General features: G+C 42.0%; 3 protein-coding genes across 4 annotated transcripts in view; 1 reads left to right on the top strand and 2 right to left on the bottom strand.

Moving 5' to 3' along the window:
* NECAB2 (N-terminal EF-hand calcium binding protein 2) overlaps positions 1-5,071 on the bottom strand; it is a 100,300-nt gene extending 95,229 nt beyond the window's left edge. Inside the window, exon 1 of the mRNA XM_062609209.1 lies at positions 2,135-5,071. Coding sequence (XP_062465193.1) covers positions 2,135-2,145 — 11 coding nt within the window. The 5' untranslated portion in view covers positions 2,146-5,071. The remainder of the gene's footprint in view (positions 1-2,134) is intronic.
* The window catches only part of HSDL1 (hydroxysteroid dehydrogenase like 1), a 157,185-nt gene extending 134,459 nt beyond the window's left edge, over positions 1-22,726 (top strand). Inside the window, exon 6 of the mRNA XM_062609217.1 lies at positions 22,715-22,726. The gene's annotated coding sequence lies outside the window, so the exon portion shown is untranslated. The remainder of the gene's footprint in view (positions 1-22,714) is intronic.
* On the bottom strand, positions 6,988-17,459 carry OSGIN1 (oxidative stress induced growth inhibitor 1). 2 transcript variants are annotated; one of them, XM_062609202.1, is made up of 7 exons: positions 17,313-17,459; positions 13,013-13,115; positions 10,384-10,520; positions 9,928-10,119; positions 9,528-9,619; positions 8,619-8,869; positions 6,988-7,171 (listed from the first exon to the last, which is right to left on the bottom strand). In XM_062609202.1, the coding sequence occupies exons 2-7, from the start codon at positions 13,095-13,097 to the stop codon at positions 7,140-7,142; spliced, it is 789 nt and encodes a 262-aa protein (XP_062465186.1). In that variant the 5' UTR covers positions 13,098-13,115; positions 17,313-17,459; the 3' UTR covers positions 6,988-7,139. The 2 variants fall into 2 exon arrangements, with proteins under 2 accessions (XP_062465186.1, XP_062465185.1); XM_062609201.1 differs by having other exon boundaries at positions 6,988-8,869.
* Positions 22,727-24,064: the final 1,338 nt, after the last annotated feature.

Below are 24,064 nucleotides of genomic sequence, written 5' to 3'. Positions count from 1 at the left end.
CTCGCATATGGGGTGGCTGCCTATCTGCAGCCCAATGTAAGGATTTTGAAGACAAACTTGGCCAGCAATCAAATTTCCTTCCTGTTTATCGCGAATGTAATTCCCAGTTGTTATTGTGAGAGCTGTTGGAAAAGAAAAACCCAACACATGCAGGTGGCAGTTTCAAGGTATGATCAAATGGAACATCCTGCTTGCTGAGCTTTTTCCATGTAATATAAACGTCAAAGTAATAAATAATTCATGAAAGATCACCCTGACAAATCTGAGTATTAGACAATCAAGAGAACATGGAAATTGTGTTTCCATACAGAAAATGTTTAGTATTAGTTCTTCCACCAAGCAGGAGCCATTGGGACTTTCTAGCCTCAGAAAGAGTGAGAATTTGGGGCTCAGGTATTTGGCCCTTAACAGAATAAACACTTCTATCCTGTGCATTTCTGCCTCCTTTATCAGTGCAGTGTTCAAAAGCTATTGGGACTGCTCATGTGAGGAAAGGAGGAAAGGTGGTTCATCCATCCTTAATGATATTCCACCAGAGTAAGACTTTATTGTTTCAGCTGTGGGATTGCATTCAAAGCCCTGTAATTTTCTTCACCTAAATCTGGGAAAGCAACACACGCTCTGCTTGCAAATAGGGATCTGATCCAGTGGAGCCACGTCACTTCCTCTGCAGCAAGCCATTCCACATGGGTGGAAGAGTATCCATTACGTTGTTTAAAGGAAGGGGGGGAAAACATAAAATTTGCTGCAAATGGATGTAACAGAATGCAAGGAAGGTCACAGGGGACACAGGCAGCCTGGGAACGGGCAATTCCACCTCCCTTTGACTTGCTTTCCTTTGTTTCAGGGTGAGAACATTTCACTTGGCTGGCTCTCGGCCAGCTCCCCTGTTATGTCATATCCAGATTACTCAGTGGATAAGGCATTTGGAGTATTACATCAGAGAGATAACACTGGTTTATATAACTTTATATTTTTCTCAGACACCTGCTTCTCCACCTTCCTGAAAAATGTTTATATAAATATTTATATTTTCAGGAATGTGAACTTATTTGTATTAGCCTAAGGATGACAGTCACCTTAACTATAAAATGGTACATGTGGTTGCTGCACAGCTACCTCCACAGTATTGCCTGGGAACTTTTTTCTGCTTTTTACAAACACCACTTCACCAAGACCAGAAGCATGCAGGGGAAGAAATTAGTTCTGGTGAAACACAAATCTAGAGCTGTCTCTCAGCCTTGAGGTAGAAGTGCTAGCCAAAAAGGGAACCAGAAATCACCCTAAAATCCCGGAGGTTACAGCGCTCACCACAGTGTCAGAGCACTGTGTCTGAGGCTTCACTGAAAATCCCAATCGGGCACTGGTTTGTGTCTGTTCCTAATGAAAAATTTCCAAAGGTCTTACTTCCACCTCAAAGTAAAACAGGGAGGATTTTAAAGCTTTTGCTTTGTTTTGAGATGAGAAAACCTTCTTACTATTACACATTTGATCAGGTCAGTATCTCACAGAGGTTGTGTGCTGACATGCTGCCTTTAGCCATCTTATTACTTAATACTGCCAGTTATCAATGCGCCTGAGAAATCTCTTTTGTTTAAACTTCATGGAAGCGAGGGATGAGATACGTTTTTGCAAATAGGTTACTTCAGGTACTTCAGGCAGTGTCAGTCACATGTAATTCATTCATACAAAACACAACCCTTCCCTCTTGCTGCTCATGTATCTCATTGCACATCAATTTCCTTAATTTTGTGAGCAGCTGCTGTGACAAGAGCAGCATTTACAGGAAAGCTGCTCCAGCAACTCCCGTGAAAGGAAGTTTGGCAAGCAGGTACTGGAAAAGGCTCAAGGAAAACTTCAATTGCAACATCTGAGCTTGGAATTGGTGTTCCCGTCCCAGCATCCAGGACTGGTCATGCTGACACGGTTCTTCCCAACCAGCTGCAGGAAAACTGGTGGGGAGTGGGTACCCCATATATCCAGTTTCATTTTCCTTGCATTTTACACATGCAGTGTCAGACCCTGCTAAACCTCTCCCATTCACACAGCCCCCAGGCCTATGCAGACTCCCACCCATGCCCAGGCAGGCCTGCCCCTACCACCCTTGTAGGAGCAAGCCCACAGAACATCCCACCTGCAAAGCATGGGCTATGAAATCCTTCTAGCCCTGAGCCATGACACGTAAGCGTGTGCAGCTGCTGCTTCTTTTCCCAGGCTGCTGTTGGATAAAACAGTAAATCCAGCACTGGCATCCCAGCAACCAGATTTAAAAAAAAAGAAGACAAAGAAAACTAAGCTGCATAGTGCAAGGTATTTACATGGCATAGACTTCCCATTAGTTCAGATTTGCTTAGAAATGACACTGCCAAGTTAATTTTGTGTAACTTGACTCATTGTTCATTCACCATTTTTGCAGCAGCCGTCGCAGCTTGGGAAGATAAACCATGTCACGATGCCCATCACATGTATCTGTTTCCTCCTGGCCAAGGCCATACAGCTCCTGTGTCCCCTTTGGTCCCCAGGCAGGATGACTTGTGAGGGCAGGCTGAATCTGGCACAGCCTACGGTGCTCCTGGCACTGCAGCCACTGAGGCATCCGCATTAGGCATCCCACCACTTCGTCATTTACTTGGTTTTGTTAAATGTTTAAACTGAAAAGTCCATTTATTACCCCAGAAAAACACCAAGGAATTTTTTTCTGATGTACAAGTTCCCTGGCCTTTTCAGTTGAAAGGTCTGTTGGCCAGTTTATTAGCTCTGAAAGCTATCTATGCCTCCAAGACCTCTGCTGACTCGGAGTTACCGTAATACTGGATAATTTGGGTATTAATGCCAAGTTGCAAATGACGTTTGCTCCTCTGGACCGGCTCTCAAAAAGAATGAATGTTTTAGGCCTGAAACTGTGTCTGTGGTCTCATAAAAAAAGCACAGCTCTCCTCATTTTCTATTTCTTTGCCATTAAAGGAATTATTTCATCCTGCCCTTTGCTTGTCCTCTGGTTAAAGTTTGCCTCTCTGGCAAAAGGTTCAGTGGGCTATAATGGCACAACTCAAAGTTGGAGACTTACCCAATGTAATATCCCCAAATCCACATTTTGTCATCAGCAGTAACCTTACATGCTCACAACCTCTGTTGAACCTCCTTCTAATTCCCAGCTTCCAGTTGGCCGCTATTTCACCAAGCAGCCCCCCTCTGCTCTGACCCTGATCTAACATTGTGGCCAGACCAGCTCTGTTTACGCCCGGAGATAGCTGGGCTGTAATCAAACACCCTGGCTTGGCTTGGGGACCACAGCAATTTGCAGCTGTGTCCCAGCTGGTAAAGGTGGTTCCTGCAGTTATTTCACCAGCCCCTTCACTTACAGTGAGACCAAGATGTGGAAATTCAGCTGCGGTGTAAATATCTTAAATAAATAGTGCTTTCACCTTCCAAACCAGGTTTCTCAGCTGGCAGTGGTGCCGGTTGTGGAGCAGAGCCATGCTGCCTGTGCATGTGTGCTGCCTGGCTCAGGATTCCCCTCTTTTCCGTCGATTCCAGCTTGCTGCAGCGTAGCTGTAAAATCAAGCTGAACTGTCAACAGTGCTTCCAAGAAGTGAATGCAACCAGCAAAAATTGGGCTGGAAAACAAAATCCATGCTGCTTCCTTCACAGAAAGTTCATGGGAGCTGCTTGCTCTGCCTCTCCTCAAACAGGCTCCTGTAAATCAATGCATTAGTGAGTCCTACTTCTCTGAGCCAACCTTTGTAATGTGCATGCCCGTATAGGGCAGAAAGGCACAGTCATGCTGCCAAAGGCAGAAATACCATAGGATTTTTTTCCTTCCCTCACCAGACCAGAATCTCTCTGTCTCCAAGCTGCACAGCAGATGATCCAGGTTTTGTCCTGGCCTTTAGGGCTTGGTCCCTAATGACAGCAAAGAAAACTCTTCTTGGACAGCAGATCCACACAGCTTTCTAGGCTCTGGCAGAAGGCAGGATCCAGCCAACAACAGCAAATAAATTTGCGCTCCATTTTCTTACTCCCCACTTAGCCACTCTCTAATCATGAGCTTGCTTCCACCCTTGCAGCTTGCTTCAGAGCCCTGGAATTCAGATGTTTTTTCCCTGGAGTCTCCAGGCTTGGTTCCAGCTTGAAATCTCTTCTGCTAGAAGCCATTCCTCCAAGTGCTCCTCAATTACAAGCAGTTTAGCACAGCCTCAGGAGCTGTCAGTTAGCAATGGCGCACTGGCTCCTGGCCTGCCCACAAATATCTGTATTTCACAAATAAAGCAGGTTGATTTAAGCCACCACAGTCTGCAACAGTCTGACAGCTTCCTAAAGTCCTTGCAAAGATAAAACTTAGGCAGTCCTCAGATTTGCAATAAATCATAATGCTCTGTAGACCTTTTAAATAGTGGTCATTGACAAGACAAGCAGGAATGGCTTTAAACCGACAGAGAGGAGATCTACATTAGACATTAGTAAGAAGTTCTTCCCTGTGAGGGTGCTGAGGCCCTGGCACAGATTGCCCAGAGAAGCTGTGGCTGCCCCATCCCTGGCAGTGTTCAAGGCTGGGTTTGACAGGGCCTGGAGCAACCTGGTCTAGTGGAAGGTGTCCCTGCCCATGGCAGGGGGTTGGAACTGGATGAGCTTTGAAGTCTCTTCCAACCCAAACCATTCTATGATTCTGTGAAGATATAGCTAGATTTAGTCCTGTGCTCATAGACAGAAGAGTGGCTAAAGAAAGCGAGCAACCAAAAGGGTTCACAAAATTATTTTACAGAAAAAATTTCAATCCAGATGATATATGAAAAATGTGATTTTTTAAGAAGGTACCCTTCTTTTAAGAAGAAAACCTCACAATGAACATGCTCTGACATCTCAGAAGTCCTTCACCAAAGCAAAAAGTAGAAGCAGTACATTTGTACATTAATTGCATAACCAGAGATGCCTCAGTTTAGGCTTGCACAGACAGTCCTGCCGCACCCACAAGTGTGTTTATTTAAAACACATCAGCCCTGACTACAAGGACTCACCAGCACAATAAAAGAAAAAAAAATGCAAGTCTTTCTTTCTCCTTTTTTTTGTTTGTCTTGTTCTCAAACTTCAAATCGTTGTTTCTGTTACGGGTTCATAATTTTCCCACTGCTTCTGGCAAGCACCAGCAGGTCTCAGGAACTTGTTCTGCAAAAACACAAACTGGGGACTGATCAGTCCAGGGAGGAAACCAAAGGAGGCTGAGGAACCCGTAAGGACAGAAAACAGGTGCCTGACGTGGAACCCTTGTTGTGGAGTGATGAACATCATCTCTTAGCAGAAGCCAGAGGTCTGATTGAAAAACCCAAGCTGTGACATGTGAATTTAGCAGAGCAGAGAAGTTGCTTGAGGCTTCCTAGACTGACCTACTCTGGTCACTGTGGCTGCAGAAGGTTCCCATTGGGCAGCATGGAGAGGACACCAAAGGAGTTGCAGGGGACAAAGAAATGAAGTAGAGTGGTCTTCAATTTTAAATAGTCAGTAACTCACCAAGGTAACCTCCCGACTGGCCCTCACGTGCAACGATGCAAACAGTGGGCAAAGTATTTAGCATCTGCACAGACGGAACATGATGCACACATCCAAAACTCCATAAGGAGACTTTTTTCCTGGTCCTATCACATGCTGTAGGTCAAGGCTGTAATGCAAGGGTGAATTCCACAAGTAACAAAGCTGATATCTGTTGACTCTCACAGTTGATTGTTTTGGAACAATAATTCCTATTTGCCTCCCTGGATACAGAACGGCAACTTGGATTAGCACTGCACAGCCTTGGCCTGAGGACTTGCTGAGTAAGCCCCCACCTCTGCTCTTGAGATCCTCTGCTTTGACATTCCTCCACAGCAGAATGTAGGATATTTCCCAAGCATCGATTTTGAAAAACCACTTCCTTTTCCAGTCCCATAATCAGCTCATCCCTCTTGGGCAAGAGGGCTGGCCATTTAAAACAGTCACTCAAACTCCACTGACACAGGCTGCTGCACTGGTTAGACGCTCCCCAGTACAGGCCAAATTAGATCAGCATAATACAATGTGGAATACAGCAATGATCAGCACAAACATTGCAACTTTGATGTCAGAGATGGTAAGAGCAGCATTTCATTTGACACCAGTCCTATGCCCTAATTCCCAAAACACTCTGATGCTCCTTTGTTTTTTTAAGTTGCCCTTTAGTTTTTGTTCTTCCCTCTGTTTTTGATGCAGGATTTTGAGACCTAGGTGTTTTTAGAAAGGTGAACATTGATCACTGATTTTTTTTTATTCTAGCAAGGCCAAGTGCAGGAGAGGAACAGCACAATCTTGCACTACCTGGGACCTAATCTCCTAAAACGCGCATAAGGCAGGGTGAAAAGAGTATCAGTTCATCTCTCCTAGGGAGCTGAAAGACGTAGCATTTGGCAAGCACAAGGCACATCCTTGCCTGGTGCTTGCCAGGAAGCTGATGAAAAGTTCATCAGATCTTCTCTGGGTCAGAGATTTAAAGTCAGAACTGAAAAACACACAGAGACTAAGTCTGGAATCCCTTTATTGAAAAATTTCATACAAGAATAGTCAGTAGCAAAAATAGTCAAGTATGATAGAGCAACACCACAGACAAGCTCCATTCATTTACAAACTGCCACTGTCTCCACATACTGAGCTTTCCAGAGCCTCAGAAGTATCCTGTCTTGTCAGCGAGTTTCAGTGCAGCACAGGGAGCAAAGTCTGTCTTTATATCAAATCAGATTAGCTCTGAGACAGACTTTTTTTCCTGTGAGAGGTATGAAGGCCCTGGTCTGTCGAGAATCCTGTTTGCAACATAAGGCATCATTCCCTGCTACCCAAGCTCATTCAAAATGCTGACTGAAAGCCTGTAACAAAATGTTTTGCCAATAAAAATCTTTTAGAAAACTAGTTTGCTATATACAGCACAAAACTATCAAAAAGTGACTGTGCCAATTTCCCCTTTACACACATATTATTAAAAAAAAAAAACACGTTAGAATTTCAGATAATATATAACATATTGCATCTTTCTGAAACACTGTGCAGCAGAAGCCCCATACAGTACCTGGGTGGTTACAAGACAGACTAATAGCACCCTTTAGTTCTGCTGTCTTTGATAGCAGCTGCCAAGAATTCGCCTATTGCAGTTTTAGGATTTGGAAAGTAGAAGCTGCAAGATGGTAAACAAAGCATTTATAAATCAGTACCATTTCTTCTCAAGAAGGAAAAAACATCATCACAGGAATGATTAAAAAGATACTACATATTGCTTGCTGCTGCTGTCAGTGAGACAATACAGTTTGACTATTTGATGTCAGTTTTGATTTGAGGAGTACCACTTCACATGTCAGAGAGGTACCTGAAGAATCTGTCAGTCATTTCTGGTCTAATAAGACCATACAGCCAAGGCACAGGAGCAAATAAAACCACAACAGCTTAGTTCATTTACTGAAAAAAACACTGTATGACATGGACACACACAGGGTCGTCAGCCTGCTGTCTGGAAATAATAAACATTGATTGTTCCCCAATTCAATTGTCAGTAATCTGGAAGGTGTTACAAAGAAAAGCAATCACTGTCTTGCCCTCTACTTTTCCAGGCACAAGATCCAAAGCCCCTGCAGCCTTTATGCACAGCTATGCATGCAAGGAGCTGAATCCCCAGGGGTTGAAGACACTACCATATGTGAAACCCACTCTATTTGGTAACTTAATTTCCTCAAATAACTCAGCAAGAACTTACTAACTTTCTGCAGAACCCTGGAGAATACCAGGTATAGGCTTTACATTTGAGGACGTACAAATCAGATGAGTTGCTTCTTCAAGAAAACAGCAGTGACCCATTCAGACACAGCATAGGGATGTTATTTGTTAGGGGGGATTTTTGTTGGCTTTCTTTACCAGAGAGCTGGCAACAGCCAGAGCCCCTCCTTGTACAAAACGTACAAAGTTATCTCCAGCTAAAGGTCCTAGAGCATAAAGTCCTTTCTGCTGAGTGGACTCATAGGTGAATGGGTCAACATCTATGGGATTCCTCTTTGGATTGACTGGTTGGCTGCTGTTCATTGCCAAGTCAATGCCATTATTTGGCAGAAAGGAGAGGCTGGGGTTTGAGCCAGTCAAAACAAGAGCCATGGAAATTTTATAAACTTTCTGGTGGCCATTCTTATCTTGAAAGATACATTTCTTGTCCTTGCCAAAGGATAGCACATGATGTTCAGGAAGGCTAACATAACATTCGTAGGACCCTGCACAAGCAGCTGACTGTTCTTTCATCATCTGATGGACTTTGTGGTATTCAGGGTACATCATTTTGGGGAGTTGGTTAAAAATAAGACCTGGATCACTGACTTTTCTCCGGAAAACATGGATTACTGGAATATTGCAATGGTGAGCAAAGAGAATCGCGTCAGCAGCTGTCAGACCAGCACCTACAATCAAGACTGGATCTGACATGATGCCAATGCTGTTATTTTTTACTGCTTCCTCTAGGGCAGACAGCTGGTGATGGACATAGGAAAGGTTCTCTCCCTTGACCCCAAGCCAAGTAGGACTATCATATGTTCCTGTGGCTAAGACCACTTTCTCAGCATAGATGGAGAAGGGTTCTTTATCACCTTTCATAGTTTTGAAAAAGCCATCCACCTGAAAGACCTCTGTGCTTTTCTCTTTGAAGTTCCAGACTGAGTCATCAGTATTCTCTTGCCAATCTTCTTGTGTGTGGTTGGAGATGCTATCTGCACTCACTTTCCTCACAGAGGTCACAACAGTACTGCATCTGAAATTCTTCTGCAGTCCTTTCTTCACCACATAGTGTTGGTAATATTGAGCAATGTCTTCTGCTGTGGCTCTATTATTTCTGAGGCCTCTGTAATATAACACAAATGAAGGTCAAGCAGTAGTCAAGTAGGAAACTGGAATTTCTTCCCTCTTCCACTGCATGTATCCTAAAGCTATCTATCCTCGAACTACCAGAAAAGACTTATCTAGTTTCCTTAACTTAGCAAAGTTATCACTGGTATATAGAGCTAGCATGGAGGTCAACAAGATGCTAAACAGAGGCAGCTTCCTCTAGAATGAATCTCATCCCTAAAAACATGGTTGCTCGTTTGTGACTTCCTCTCACATCTTGCTTCGGTTCCATTTTTAACTCCTGGACTCTTGAAGACTGTTACACATCAAGAGCAGAAGCATCTCCGCCTGTACAGTAGCTGAGCTGATTATACTTGTCCTCTGTGACAGCAGCAGTAGACACAGAAGTTGGATGACCATGGCTTTTCCAAACTTTATTCAGAACCCATGGTCACTGTGATCCATCTCCCTAGTAGTTGTTAAGAAGGACACATTCCAAGCAGCACTGCAACTTTACCTGAATCCAGAATGGACTTTTACTTGGGGGTGGGAAGGTGTCCTTTCTCTCAATAGAATGATCCATAACAGAGAACTAGCTACATTCAAGAAGTCCACTCCACTCCACATACCCAAACATCTCATGTTTGAAAATAATCACACCATAGGTATCTTACCTTTTCTTTTGCTTTAGCCAGTCTTTGAATGGGAGATCTGGGAGCCCCATCCATTCCCCTCTGCTCAGGGTAACCATAGAGCCCTCAATAGACTGGAACAAAAAATAGTTACTTAATATAAGACGTGATATGCAATTTTGTCATGTTTCATTATGGCACAGATAATGAAATCAGTGATTTCCCCTCATCTGCTCTTGTGCATGAAGCCATCAAAGTTCTCCAAAAAGAACACAAGACTGGAAATATAAATGCATTTCACACTTTTTTCCTTTTAAACTTTTCCCTGTCTATATACATAAAGTCAGATGTGGCTGACTGGCATATTAAAAGAGCTTTTGCCTCTCAGTCAACGCATTTGGCTATCTTACAACACGTAGACCTAAGGCTTCAATTCACATACATGCCAGGCACCTCCAGGAGCATTTCTGCCAAGGACCACATGGGGGATGGCTCTGTCGGTCTCATGCCACCAAGTGAGGACAGATTCTGCTGTTCCACCAAAGTCTGTGTCTGGACGCTGAAGAGTATCAAACAGAAGAGCCACAGGGCTGTGGGATCGTCCCTCCAAGCCTTCAGACAGATACTCCAAATCCTAAAGAGAGGCAGAAGAGATGCTCAAGATGCATGTCCTGCCAGGCAGCAGACTGCTTGTTACTCCAGTGCTTCCAGTCAGTGGTCTTGGTCTTCTGTGAAGCTTATTTACTGGCACACAGATCCTGAGGACCACCACAAGGATCTTAGCAGCAATGCTGGCATTTCATACAGGGGAAATCTGGACAACTAGAAGTGCATTGCTTAAGGCTCATTCTGTCTGTGTGCTTTACTGTGTTGTTATACCGTTTGTCTTTACACAAACCTGGTCCAAAATGGAGATATCTTGTGCCTCTTCCAGTTTCTTCTGAAGAATGGGATGAGGATGAATAGAGTCTCTTTTGAAGTAAGGGATGTAGCCTGACAGCAAGTATGACAGACAGATTCCTGAAGGACCATTCCCTAGAAAGACAATGGAGAAAAACTTATACTCCTGCAGACAGAAATGCTTCTTAATGGGCTTCTCTAATGTACCAACCAATTCAAAGGACACAACATTGCTATGGATACAGGGGGCTTCCTGTTCCAGGTTGACCACTGACCTATTGGGTGGAGTTGGGGAAGTCATTTTACTCTTATGTCCCCTTCTTGTCCTCAGTTGCATCTATTTGAATTACAAGATCTTCAGAAGTTGCTGAAAAGATATTGGGTTAAACAAGCCAGAGGTTAACCTAACCTGGAGCTTGAAGTCTCTAGGATGCTGATTAATTGAGTTATTGCTCATTACTTTAAAGGTTTAGAAACTAGTCCTATACGGACTGGGGACCGCAGCTCTCCTGGATGCACATTTCACACCCGTGCAGAGTAGTTCATGGTGCACAGGATACAGAGTAAATCCAGAAAAGAGAGTTACTATTGGAGAGAAGGGGAAACAGCTCTGCTCAGTGACAAGTCCCATCGAATAAGGGGTTTCTGGCAGTAACAGTTTTGACTAACAGGTCTTGGGGACACTTTCAAATGGGAATCAGCCCCACCATGGTACTGCAGGCAGTGTGTTAAGGAAAAAAGTCACTCTGCCATGCCAAGACAGCTCTCCAGAATACAGCCCTTTGAACAGATTGCTGGATCGCTGAACTCCTGCTGACCACCCAACAGCCAGTAGAAAAAACTTGATCTATGTGACTCCAAAGCCTAGTGAGAGCAGCGCATGGAAAGTTTTCCCATGGCTGTTCTCCAGCATGTTTAATATTTTACAGTGTCTGCATAACTAGGTGTCAGCCTCTTTGGCTGCTCAGGCTTTGCTGCTCACCAGTATGTGACTAACCACCATTACATAATGCAGTGACGATGTAGGGGAGGAGAGCTGAAGTGACACAGCAGCCTGCGTTGACACATTGCCCATGCTGCATGTGTGAGTGACTGGGGCAAAGGCTGCTGCCTGTGGATCTGAGATAGAGGGAGGCTCAGGCTGTAAAGCTTAACAGTGAGCTGAGTTATGTGCAAGGCAGTATGTGTTATAGCTTGGGCCAAAGTCTGAGCAAGAACCAGCAGCTGCAGGTCAGTGTCTGGAATATTCCACTTGTAGGAAAGTTATCCAAAACCAACAGAAATCAAAAGCAAACTAAGATATAGGTGTAGTAAAATATAGTATTTTTCAGGTTACTACTTTGCTTTAGGAAGTACAAGAAAGTACCTAATCTAAACTGAGTCACCTGAGTGCACAACACTCAGCAACACATGGGAGGATTTACTGTGAACCACATCTGTTTGATATGGACAGTCACATGTACAGCTGCCTCTAGGGCTCAAACTATTCTAGAAAGCAACTGCTTTCATGAGGTTGCCAGCATAGCAGAGGGACACCACAGGCTTCCTGGAGCAGGGCCTGGGGAAACAGGGCCTGAACCTGTGTGCAATGTCCCTGCAGTGAAACAGCTGAGCTGGTTCAGCCCAACAGCCTCCTCAGAGTGCACATCTGCACACCAGTGCTTCTGTGGCTTTAGTGAGATTTCCACACCAGATCACTGGGTAGCACTAGGGATGTACCAAAATAGCCTCTCTCCCACCTAAAGGCTTGTACAACTGGGCAGTACGAAGTCTCTGTCAAGCTAGAACCTGCTGGTAGTCGTAACCCTGTCAAACTTGCTGTTAGTGATTTATGTGGTGCTCTAACTTTGAACTACATCTCCTGGGTACTATAAATTAAGCTACAGATAAGGAAGGAACCACCCCTAAAAGGCATTTAAACACATGCTTAGATAAACAGAGTCCAACACCTGCACTGGAGCACAGATTACAGTCAGTCACAGAGGTGAATGCACTGACATCACTACTTCTGATTTGCTCAATCACCTCACATTACAAAGCTCCCCTCTTGCAAAGGAAACAAGACGGTTACTACAGAACCCGCTTTCTAAACCGGTAGAAAACCCACAGATTTTTACCATTCTATTAAATTTGTACAAAATCAGTGCAACTGACTTGCATTTTAACAGAACTCTGAAAAATTTCAAGAAATTTTAACAGCATCTGGAACACTTTCTACACACACAATGGGGAAAAAAATAATCAAACAAACCCATCTCCAATCCAAGCACTATGGGTCATTACTTCATAGTAAGTTGATCAACTATCTGTAGTAAAAGGTTTCAAACCCTTCTAAACATCTATCAGAAAAAACAGGCCCAGCTGAACTGATGCCCAAAAGGTCATCAATTTTACTGTTTAAAGAGAGGTGTGTGTTTTAGTGTGTCAACTACCTGGTCCCCTACTTCCCACAACTCTTAGTGGTCTTTTAGTACTAGAGGGAGTTTGGCTGTTAGGGAAAGGATGCAGAAACAATGGTCAGACATTTCTGGTTTGAATAAGTACACTTAGAACAAAAGCCGAAGACACCAAGTCCAAAGCAACAGCAGCATGAGAGAACACAGTAATGCTGGCATGAGAAAGCTTACCTATGATCACAACAGGCAGTGGCTTGAACCCACTCTTATTTTGGGGTTTGGTCAATAATGCGTACATCTTTTTATCTGGAAGCATTTAGGTCCTGGAGTCTACCTGTTAAAACAAATAAGCTTTGAATTATTTGCTTTTTTTTGACTAAAAAAACCCATGACTTTCTACAGCCCACAAACCCAGGTGAATCTAGAGTATTATCCTTGCATTACAGACAGTCACATTACACTTCCACACTCAAGATAGGTCTCCTTATCTTTTTCTCCTCCTGCCCCCAAAACCAAAGGATGATTCCCTGATTATATATCACCAAAAGAAAAAGAGAGAGAACCCTTATCTTTTGCTTCCACACATAAATTCCAGTCCCTCCAGAAGAGCTGGCAACTTCGGAAGCCTTCTGGCTACAGTAACTGAACTATTGCAGCTTGTTAATGAAAACTTCATTTTTGCCCATACTGTGTGGAAAATGGTCATAATTATCATGAGCAGTTCATACTTTTTAAAGCAATTTGTGCATTTAGTCAAGACTGCTGCCCAAAGGCTGGAAATTTCACTGCATTTTCAAATATGTACCATTCCATCACTGCAGAGTTTTTTGAGAAGTGCTAGTTTAGTTCCTGAACCTTCTTTGCTAGTTTTCCAGAAAATAGAGCTCTTGGTTTGAACAAGTAAATAACAAGAAGCCTTGAGACAAATTATACATCATAATTACTTTAAAGACTAAGGTGTCATTAGAGTGTAATCTACAAAACTAATGTAATAATTTTTAGATATTTAATTAATTTAATAAAAAAAAAAATCAAAGTTTTTTTGTCATTCCTGCAGGGATCCCATCATGTCAAATAACGACTTTAGTTTTCTAGGGAATTCAACTATACCATCACTAATCTAGAGAAGTTAAAGTTATTTTTAACAGAATAAACATGAGATTTTTGAAATCCAGCATAAGCTTTTATGTTATTCTACAGAAAACAGATCCTTTTACAAGGACATTATTCTCATTTTGGAAAGTTAAGTGAAAAAAAAAAAGTGACTGAATAGCTTGACTTTGTTCAGTACAGCATGCTCTCCACACCCTTTTCAGTGCAGAAAGCTCTTTGGCAAGCACACTGCACACTTCCATAAGGTCTGGCACATCACTGCCTTTGACACAGGTATTGCAGCAAATGTCATCTTACAAGTGTAATGTTTCACTTTAAGCCTGACATTTACATGACCAACAACTACAGTAATGTGGTAAGACCCTGGTGACTGAATGAGCACACAGAAACCCACAGGTCAGTTCAGGACTTGCAGAATCCCAGGCTTCAGGAGGAGTCTTGTAAGTGGATTTGCCTGCAAGAATGTGAAATTCTAATACACACCAATATACAGCCATCACTGGGCTAGACCCCATGAAGACCCAGCTCCATCCACGTAAAGAGGCACAAAATAAGGCTTACAAGCTGAATTCAAAACTAGTAGCTTTGTCCAAAGTTTTGGATCACAGTTTAGTAATATTTACTGGTTGCCTATTGCCACTTAACTAAACATTAATCTAAGACTCATACACTTTGCCTGACAGGGCAAGAACCACTTAAAAACATAATAGTGCTTTCAAATTCAAGTCACTTCAAGCATCTGGCTTTGAAGAGAGTTGGATTTCAAGAAAACTTAAGTTCCCAAGGTAACCTAAATTACCTTAGACTCATAAGTAGGTGCATGCACTACAGAAGATGAACACTTCTGTGTGTTGTGTCCATAATGAGGCATGCATAATCCCTTTACAGTGTATTTAATCCAACCCTGGTAGCTGCAGGAGCACAGCTTAACTGCCCAAGTATTCCCCCAGCCTTTTGGGTAGGTTCTGCCACATGAACCAAAACCTGCACAACCTTCAGCAGATTTGTGTGTAAATTTACCCCCCAAGTAATTCCCTATCACAAAGCTCTAGAGTTAAAATTGGTAGAGTTCAGCCCTAGCACATGGGAAGGTCAGAGACCAAAGGAACAAGACACTGGGGTGACCAGTAAGGTATTCCCCTCAAACCAGCTAAACCAGAGTACTTATCTGAAGGGCAGCAGGGATTTCTTCTCCATGGTAACAAATAAATCCCTCTCCATGGCTGTACTACACAGGAAGACAAGTTCTTATTAATATTTCCTAACAGAGAGTACACATCTTATTTCTGTGAAACTATTGGGAGTCTGGAAGAGGGAAGCAAAATCTCTGGAAGCAATCTTCCAGGTTTCTGCTTCATAGCACTCTGCAGCAGCATGCATGGAAAAACTGTATGCATTTGGTAGACAGTGGTAACCCAGCAACATCCATGAGATTTTTGCTGGAAGCAAGGACTGCTGAACCAACCCAATACAGCATGTATTCCAGGAGAGCAGCAAAGCCAGCATATAAATAACAAGCGTTCAAATCCGTTTGTAAGACTTGGGTGCAAATCATGTTGTTGTGTGCCAGCCTTTTTCTGGGTGAGCCTGAAGGGGACAAAAAGGCAGAAGACAGTAGAAGTCAGCCTAGCAGTCCTGTTTGCTTTAGAGGAAAGGTTGCCTTGGCTCCTTGCCATTGCACTATGCCACCCTATCCCACCCTGATAGTGAGCAAAGCCAGCAGCCACTAGCTCAACAATAACATCGTCATTTCACCCTCCTCCTTCTCCTCCTCCATTCTCTACCTTCTGACACATGAAGAAGGAGCATTTGCTGTAATTAAACTGAACCTTAATGGCTAAAGGAGCACAATTGTTAGTCTGTGAAATTACTTGATCCATACACACACATAACCACTTTTAGCCATAGTTTTAGTCAGGATCTGGGTCCCCAAATGACCATATCAGTGCTGCATGCTTTGTTTCCTCAAGTTTTGACACTGGACAATTCTACCTACACGAGATCAGCCATGAGAGATGCTTCTGTTTATTCTGGCATGTCCCTACACACAGAAAAAGTCCCTTCCACAACCTATAGCTACCATTTCTCAAATTCATAGAGATGGTGGATAATACTTCTTTTTTAAGTAGAAAGTAAACCACATGCTGAACCTGTTTGTAGCTATTCCCACCTTGTAGGCTAAATGTTTGACTTCTGAGGGTAAAACTGAGCTCAGAGCATTTCAGTTTCAGACCAAATGTTCATTTTTACTGCCATTTGAAGTAAAGGTGGATTTTTTTTTTTTACTCTTAGAATCAAGGGACCACATGTACCTCAATAACCTGTACAACTAATACAGTTCGGCAGATGAAAGCCTGTTCTTGCAGAGGTTACTGGAAAGCATAGAGGACATTGAAGTTCATTTCAAATCTATACAGAATTAATTACCAGCAAGATAAAACCTGAGCTAGCAAGAAACCCAAGACTGCTCTTTTCACCCTGCTTTTATGTAGAGTAGGCTGCTGGGCATTCACAGTCAACTTAGTGACATTCATCTTAGGCTGGACTCCTGCTTTAGGCTTCCTACTTTAAATGAGTGTCTTTTTTCCTCCTCTTCATCTGGGAGCATGCTGCAAGCTTAACAGTTATCTCTTTGTTGATTGCAAAGCATTTCAGTGTCTATGGGATACTGGCTTGTAGTTCTGGCTTGGTACAGTACCCAGCTCATTCTGGGCCAAGTTCTCCATACCTTCTTAACACAGCCCTAAGCCCAGAGGGACTATAAGTCACAAAGTCAGTCAGTGTGGCCCCTAGTAGCTCCAGGCTGCACAACTGAATCAGATTTTAAGTGAGTAAAAGAAAAAGCAAAGATGCATTTAGCAGGACAATGACATTAAGTGATCTTCAGCAGAAATAAAAAGCCAAGTTACAACAGTCATGTGCAAGCAGTTCTCCCTAGGACATCAATGAAACTTTTGCTCAAGTAAGGACCACCAAATGTGACCTGTACATGGGGAGAGCTTGAGAGAGCAGGGCATTCAGTATATAAATAATGGAAGAGACTGAAAGAGCTACTATGACAGTCAGGTTTAAACAGGAACAATTGTAAGAGAAAGGCAACAGTTTTCTCCAGCTTCATTTCTTCATCAACCCATTCATTTCACCAGCAGCTTCTAAAATTTCATCTTTTTTTCAGAAAAGAGCAGAAATCTCAATAGATTTTACATTCTATACTTTCCTTCAAGTTTCAGAAATTTCCCTGCTCCCCACCCCTTGCATCTTATATGCCAGGCCGGTTACCCCACAAACACAATTAAAGTATGTGGAAAAAATTCAGCTTCACAATAGTACCCTCCTACAAACACCCCTGTGATATTCAGAAAAACAATGTTACAGTGTGCCAGACAGAGCTCTCTACGTTTACTTACAGCCTTCTTACCTTCAGCAGTATGTCTGATGAGAAGAAGTGGGATCTTTAGGCAAATGCCTGTACAATCAGGAAAGCCAACCAAACTACAAGCCTCAAATCCTGTCTCTGCTCTAAGGCAGCTGTTTAAATATAGTAGGCTACCAGCAATGAGGAGAGGAGGGGCTGAAATGAATGGAGGCGGAGCAAAGAAAACAGTTATAAGCATGAGTCAGCAGAATATTTCCCTTCCCAGCTTGTGAATGAATTAGGTAGTGATCTTCCTCTTAGTAATGTTCAGCTGACTACGTAACTACAGCAAAAGCAGGCTTATAGGAGCCATGCATGGCAGAAGTCCTGCCTTGAATAAATATCTTCCTTTTTAAACTTAAGGGTAAATTAAAACCTGAAACTTCATAAAATCCAATGCTTCTTGTTGCAGAACTGGGGTTTTCCTCTGTATTAAAACAGCTAGTTATAATCACAGGTGGGAATAAAAGTGATAGGATAGCACTGCATGCTTTCTCTGAAGGCAGTGATCTTTTTGACCACAAAAGGACAAGAAACTGTGATTACTTTCTTCCTACTTTGGACAGTTTGTGGTTTTATTTTCATTTTATTATTACATAATAGATACAGTGGGTGTCAAAATTCTAATTTTTTCTTCAGTGAGATGAAGTCTTACAAACCTATTGCACAGTAGCAATAAAAGGAGTTAGACTACTTCCTGTAAAACTTAAAAAACACGTTGGATGAGAATATTGGTATCTTACTCAATGCAGTGGAATAATCTATTAAGGTTGCTAAATTTAAAGTGCCCTTAACAAATGAAATAAAGTTGTGCCAAAGTGTTGAGTTCAAGTCTTAAGTAAAGCATATTCTCATCTCTGAGGCTACTAGTTCCAGGGAATCAGGAGGACTGCTGATACTCAGTTAAGATGCATACTTTCAATCATGTGACATAAAAGATAAAAACAGTTCATGAAAAGGAATTCTATCCTCTTCTGACCCACATGAAAGCAGGATACTTCATAATATATTTTAATTCCACCAGAGTAAGTTGTTTTAATAAATATGAAGCCATTGTTTCATTTTGAATTTAAACTAACACTGATCCCTCTGAAAATCTGACTTGGTAAATACATGTCAGGCTGAGGAATGGGTTTTTTTAGGTCTCTTTCAAGTTGCCTGGGCCTTTGTTTACACAGAGCTTTTAAAGAACTCATACTCATTTTTTTGACAGAAGGCTTTTATATGCATTATTCAGATATTCATGGGCAGGTAATTAATGTATTCATGTTGGTGAAGCAAAAAAATTAAGCTTCCAGAGAAACTACAACGTTTATTTGGTTAGGTGATTTAAGACTGACCTGTAACCAGTTTTTTAAAGAACACAGATGTTAAAGTCCATACTTGCTCATACCGTTGATACAAGAGGGAACCATACAATGGTTTGGCCGGCTTTATAAGCAGTAAAATTGGGAATACTACCTGTGTGTGCAAACCTTCAGAAATAAAGTTGTCCTCTATGTACAAGGAGGAGATCCTCTCCATTTCCCACTAGAACCTGGAAAACTAGAATCTCTATTACCTCTATAAATAAAGCCAGGATGTCTTTCCAAAAACCATAAGCTCTAGCATCTATTTTGTACACAGCACAATTCTTTAGAGGAAAATGTGCATGTACAACAACAACCCACCGTCCTTTAGTTGCTTATACAATAAGATGATCGAATTCATCAATTTGGGGGCTTCTTTTGTATAGGTATCTCAACACATACACCCCATGGAATATATGCCAATGTTACTGTTTCTTCTTGTGTACCTTATCTAGCAACAAATAATTCAGCTCAACACTCTTGCCTGAGCAAACTTTTCAAAAGAGGAAATAATTGTGCAATCTGCACTTGGCTGGCAATGAGCCCTTGACCTACAAATTTTTGTGATTCACTTACATTTTCTTCCTGATTTATTGCAAACAGTATCATTCAGATTAGTTAAGTGTCCATGTAAAAAGCTTATATAGAGATTTCCAGCATGACTTTGCACTATGTATTCATAGCTGTCAGAGTATGCGTTTCTAGCTTCTTTCTGTGCACAAACTGACAAAAACATTTTCTTGGTACACAAATTTAAAGGGCTTCAGATGGCTTTAGATTTGTACAGGAAAAAACCTCTCCTAAACTATCGATCTACAGGCTCATTCATTGACATATATTGCACTATATTCCAGCTGAGATTCAAGGAATCCACACCTCTATCACGGGTTTAAGTGGAAAGTGCCAGTAAAATGAATTATTTGCAAGGGTTTCTTCATTGTTCTTTAAACTTTTTCCTTTTAAAAATAAAATAGTAAAGCTTATGCTCCAAGGAACATTATCCCCAAACCAGATACTAAGCTAGATGAGCAAGACAGCATCAAATGAGCCAGCTATGTGCCATTGTAACTAAGAAGGCAAATGATATCCTCGGGTGCATCAGGAAGCGTAAGGCCAGGAGGTTGAGAGAGGTGATCTTTTTCCTCTGCTTTAGCCTGGTGAGGCTACATCTGGAGTCGTGTGTCTGGCTCTGGGCTCCCTAGTTCAAGAAAGACAAGGAGCTACTGGAGAGGATCCAGCAGAGGGCTATGAAGATGATGAGGGGACTGGAGCATCCCTCTTATGAGGAAAGGCTGGGAGAGCTAGGCCTGTTTAGCCTGAAGAAGAGAAAACTGATAGGGGATTTTATCAATGCATACAAATATCTTAAGGGCAAGTGTCAAGAGGATGGGACCAGAGCCTTTTTCAGTGATGCCCAGCAACAGCATAAGGGGCAATGGGTATAAACTAAAACACAGGGAATTCCATCTGAATATGAGGAAAAACATCTTTACTTTGAGGGCGACAGAGAACTGGAACAGGCTGCCCAGAAAGGTTGTGGAGTCTCCTCTGGAGGTACTCAAAACCCACATGGACACAATCCTGTGTAACCTGCTCTAGGTGAATCTGCTTTAGCAGAGTGTTGGACTAGATGATCTTCAGAGGCCCCTTTCAACCCCAACTATTCTGAGAGTCTGTGAAAAGCAAAATAATACTAATGCAGCAGCTTGTGAAAAGCTTCTTTCATTATAAAGTTGGTTTGGGTTTTTTTAAATGGGACCTATGACATTAAAGACTGAGAATGTAAAGGATTAATTGTATCTTTGTCTCTACTTGCAAAAACATAGAGCATGGAGGTAGAGCATTACATTTGCTTTTATATCAGCAATCATTGCACATAATATAATGGTAGGTAGGCAAATCATCCCCTATCAGATGAAGAATTCAAAATGCTGCACCACTCAAACCCCACCTGATAAGGTTTCATCCCACAGGAAAGAGGGGCAGACTTCACTGGTAGTCATTCATTCCACCTTCAACTCATACTCTTCAGTTCACAGTGTCAGCAATCCTGAGTTCATTTGTTGCCACGGTCAGTTTCCGCTTTAGGTTAGGTAGAATATAGTTCTCAGAACTCCAACAAGCTGATGCTGGTTTTTACCAACATAAAATTTGAAGAGCATGCCAGGAAGCATGGACAGAGCCACAGCACTGTTCTGAGGTAACATTTTGCACCTGAACCACACGCTGTAGCCAAGAAATTTCCTTGTTATCAATTGACTTTTCACCTCAGATCATTAAGATCTACCCATCCATGTCCTACGCATGAAACCTGTCAGATAGCTCTGATTTAGGGGAGTTTAAGCAGTAACACACCACTGGTATCAGAATTCATTGCTGTTAGCTCTGCTGCTGACAACTCACAGCAGAACACTTCTTACAGTACCTCTTTAGCATCCATCCACCCTTCCCTCTAGCAAGCCTTAAGGTGTACCATCATTCTGTGCAAATTATCATGACATACTACAATGCTTCACATTTTAGAACTTCAGGTTCTGCTGTTTTTTCATAATTAGAACAACACTCCCAAGTGTGATCCTCCACGGGCCACAGTAGTGCTTTGATGCTTTGGTGTTTCTTTCAAGTATGGTAAAACACATACATAAATTCTGCGTATTTTCTGCCTAAGAGAACATTAAATGCTTCACCTACTCCCAAATGCAGATTATTTAATCTAGGGCAGAATCTGAAATTCAAATGTTAAAAAAACCTGACCAAGTGTTTTGGGTCCGTATGATCTCTGTGCAGTACCTAAAATTCAGCTTTGCTCTGTTGCTACCTAAAGCATCTCTACCTTTTTCTCACAGGAAAACCTCCACTGACAAAACTGTATGTTAGCTTATTCATCAAAACTAGAACCCACATATTTAACAATAATAAAGATTTTGACATCAATACTGGAAGATTTTATCTGTTTTTTTTTTGCTTCAACTAAAAAAACCCCACATTTTTCACCAACACCACAACCTGGACCCACATCAGCAAGATGTTCCTTGTAGATGCCCTGGCAGCCCCAAATCAGAAGCAGCAAGATATGGCCATGCCACCTCTGACAGGAGCTGCATATCTCCTATGATAGTATGTTACTTGCTCTGCTAAATGGCAAAGGTAAAAAAGCCATGGGGAAGCCCAGATAATTTCGAGGCTTGACAAAAGGAGCAGCTTAGGCAAATTTGCAAGTGTGACACCCAGCTCTGCTCCCAGAACTTGCGACTTCCTACATGTGTTTGTGCTTTCACATGGCTTTCTCTAAAGAAAGATTTGGTCTGGACTGTGTATCCTACTTTCCCGTGCCCCAGCCAAGGCTGTATTTGTTCTGTGTGCATACTTCTTGCAGTGTTTAGGCAGCTGGGTCCAAGGGGACAGAAATAAAGGTTCACCGCACCCATTTGTTATTCAAAGGAACATTGACCTCCCAGTCAGATAAATGATTGAAATGGTTCTGTCTGGTTAACCTGGAAAATTGTTTGAGGAAAGTAAAAAGCAAACCCCTACATTTTGCTGTAACTATTTTTAAACAGTGAATTTTACTGCTGCTCTCAACTATTTTGATATCATTTTCTGTTCTAAGAGCATTTTCTTCCTAAATCAATGAGACTAATACAAATATTTTCACCACCCTTTATTGTCTAGAGGTATCAACCATTTCCACCTGTGTCTTGAATATAGCCGTTTAGAAATAAACCTGGGGGCTTGAGAATCAGTCATACTCTCCAGGAGGGCTCTGAAGCTCTCTGCATTCATGCAGCCATACTCTCTGGCTACTCTGCTGTAAAGACTTTTGTGGGCACTCTAGTGGATACGAAAGATGCCTTATTGGAAGATCTTGCATGTCTTTCCTAAACAGGCTAAGGGAATGGTAATGGAGAGTACTAGGAGAGATCAAGCCAGTCTGCATAAACATACCCTGAAAAAGATGTTCCTAGCAAGTATGAAGTAGCCCACTGTGCTGTGGGATATCCTGCCAAAATATAGTCACTTTGACTTCACACATGAAGTGTTCATGTAGAGAAGCAGTGCAGAGTGCTGGGTGCCTGCATAGGCATTTCCCCTGGTCCCCCTTAGAAAACAGGCCAGGATGACTGTCCTCTACCCCAGATGTATGGGGATGAGAGCCAAATCTAGTGTGCTTTCTACTTCGCAGCACATACGCTTCCTTTCAAAAACTCGTAGGATGAAAAGAGGTACAGTCGTTAGACTCAAGGGACTACAGCCATGCTTGTTTCCCAGGACTGGTTCTTGGCAGGTTATGTATTCCAAGTACAACATGCAGTGAAAAGCTCAAATCACATGCACTGCACCCAGATCTACATCATGATCTCAATATTGATATGGTTTGGGGAAAAAGTAAACACATGCACTTTAATTTCAAACAAACAGCAGCTATGACTTAGTCAAAGATTGAACTGCGTATGAAGCTGGAAGAGAATTTTCCTCTTCTTATCTTAATGTCAATATACTCATAAATATTTACATGAGATCAGGATATCAGGATCATTTGAAGACACAGCCTTTAGTCTACCCTCTTACTGTCAGTGTTCAGTTATGCTCTTTTAATCTATACTGGCATTTAGCAACTGACAGCTTAATTTAATAAGCTGCTGTATCATATTATGATGTGCCAGACTGAGCAGCTTGGCAAGCATATGCCTCAAAGCAGAAAATATCCCACAAAAGCTAATGCTCATGGTTTCTTGACTGGAATAACCAACAGAGAAGAAACACTGAAGTAGGAGTGACAGCCTAACTGTGAGCACTGAACATATTCTCTGTACATATTTTTCCTCAACACAAAACAGTAATTTTGAAATACAAGCGGGTAAATCAAAACTGGAAAAGGAGCAATGAGCTTCTTTAACTCAGTAACACAAAATTTAAACAGGGCTGCAGAAAACTGTTAGAGATTCTTAGATTCATTTCCTTGCCACATTTTAGGCCATTCAGCAGGTCTTTAGCCCAACTTTGAAGTTCTTTCTTTTATCAAGATCAAAAACCACTTAATCAAGTTAAAGTATTTAGTAGCTTTCCTGAAAGGCTTAGAAACACATTACAGCTAAGGGCCTCCAGAGCTAATACAGCCCTCATCATCACTTTCCTCAAAGAAATACAAGCATTTCTGCAGCAGAGCACACTAGCTTTTCAGATGTGAAGGTTTGGATTAGGATAGTGATAGAGTTATCCTGTAACATCCTACACTTAGGGTTTATTTTTATCTTTCTCTTAAGTGGTTGATACTGACTATCAGAGGTAGATGCTACTTAGATCTAGGTTACCCATTCTGATGTTCCTGATTTGCAGCATTTCATTTCTGCTGTAACTTTAAGAGTCTCTGGTCCCTTTCTCTTAAGAGGGCTTTCATGCACATCA

This window comes from Pezoporus occidentalis, unplaced genomic scaffold (genome assembly GCF_034315485.1).
Source record: "Pezoporus occidentalis ecotype Australia unplaced genomic scaffold, CSIRO_AGI_Poc_V1 ctg135, whole genome shotgun sequence".
NCBI classification, from domain to species: Eukaryota; Metazoa; Chordata; class Aves; order Psittaciformes; family Psittacidae; genus Pezoporus; species Pezoporus occidentalis.
The sequence above is the reverse complement of the archived record's forward strand: the minus strand, read 5'-3'. Positions and strand labels throughout refer to the sequence as shown.

Excerpts from the sequence above, each read along its gene's own strand:
- OSGIN1 (XM_062609201.1), bottom strand. The coding sequence starts at position 13,097 with ATGCTTCCAGATAAAAAGATGTACGCATTATTGACCAAACCCCAAAAT. Across the intron at positions 10,521-13,012 it reads ACTGCCTGTTGTGATCATAG|GGAATGGTCCTTCAGGAATC; the intron begins GTAAGCTTTCTC and ends TTGTCTTTCTAG. Across the intron at positions 8,870-9,527 it reads TGGCTAAAGCAAAAGAAAAG|AGGCCTCAGAAATAATAGAG; the intron begins GTAAGATACCTA and ends GTTATATTACAG.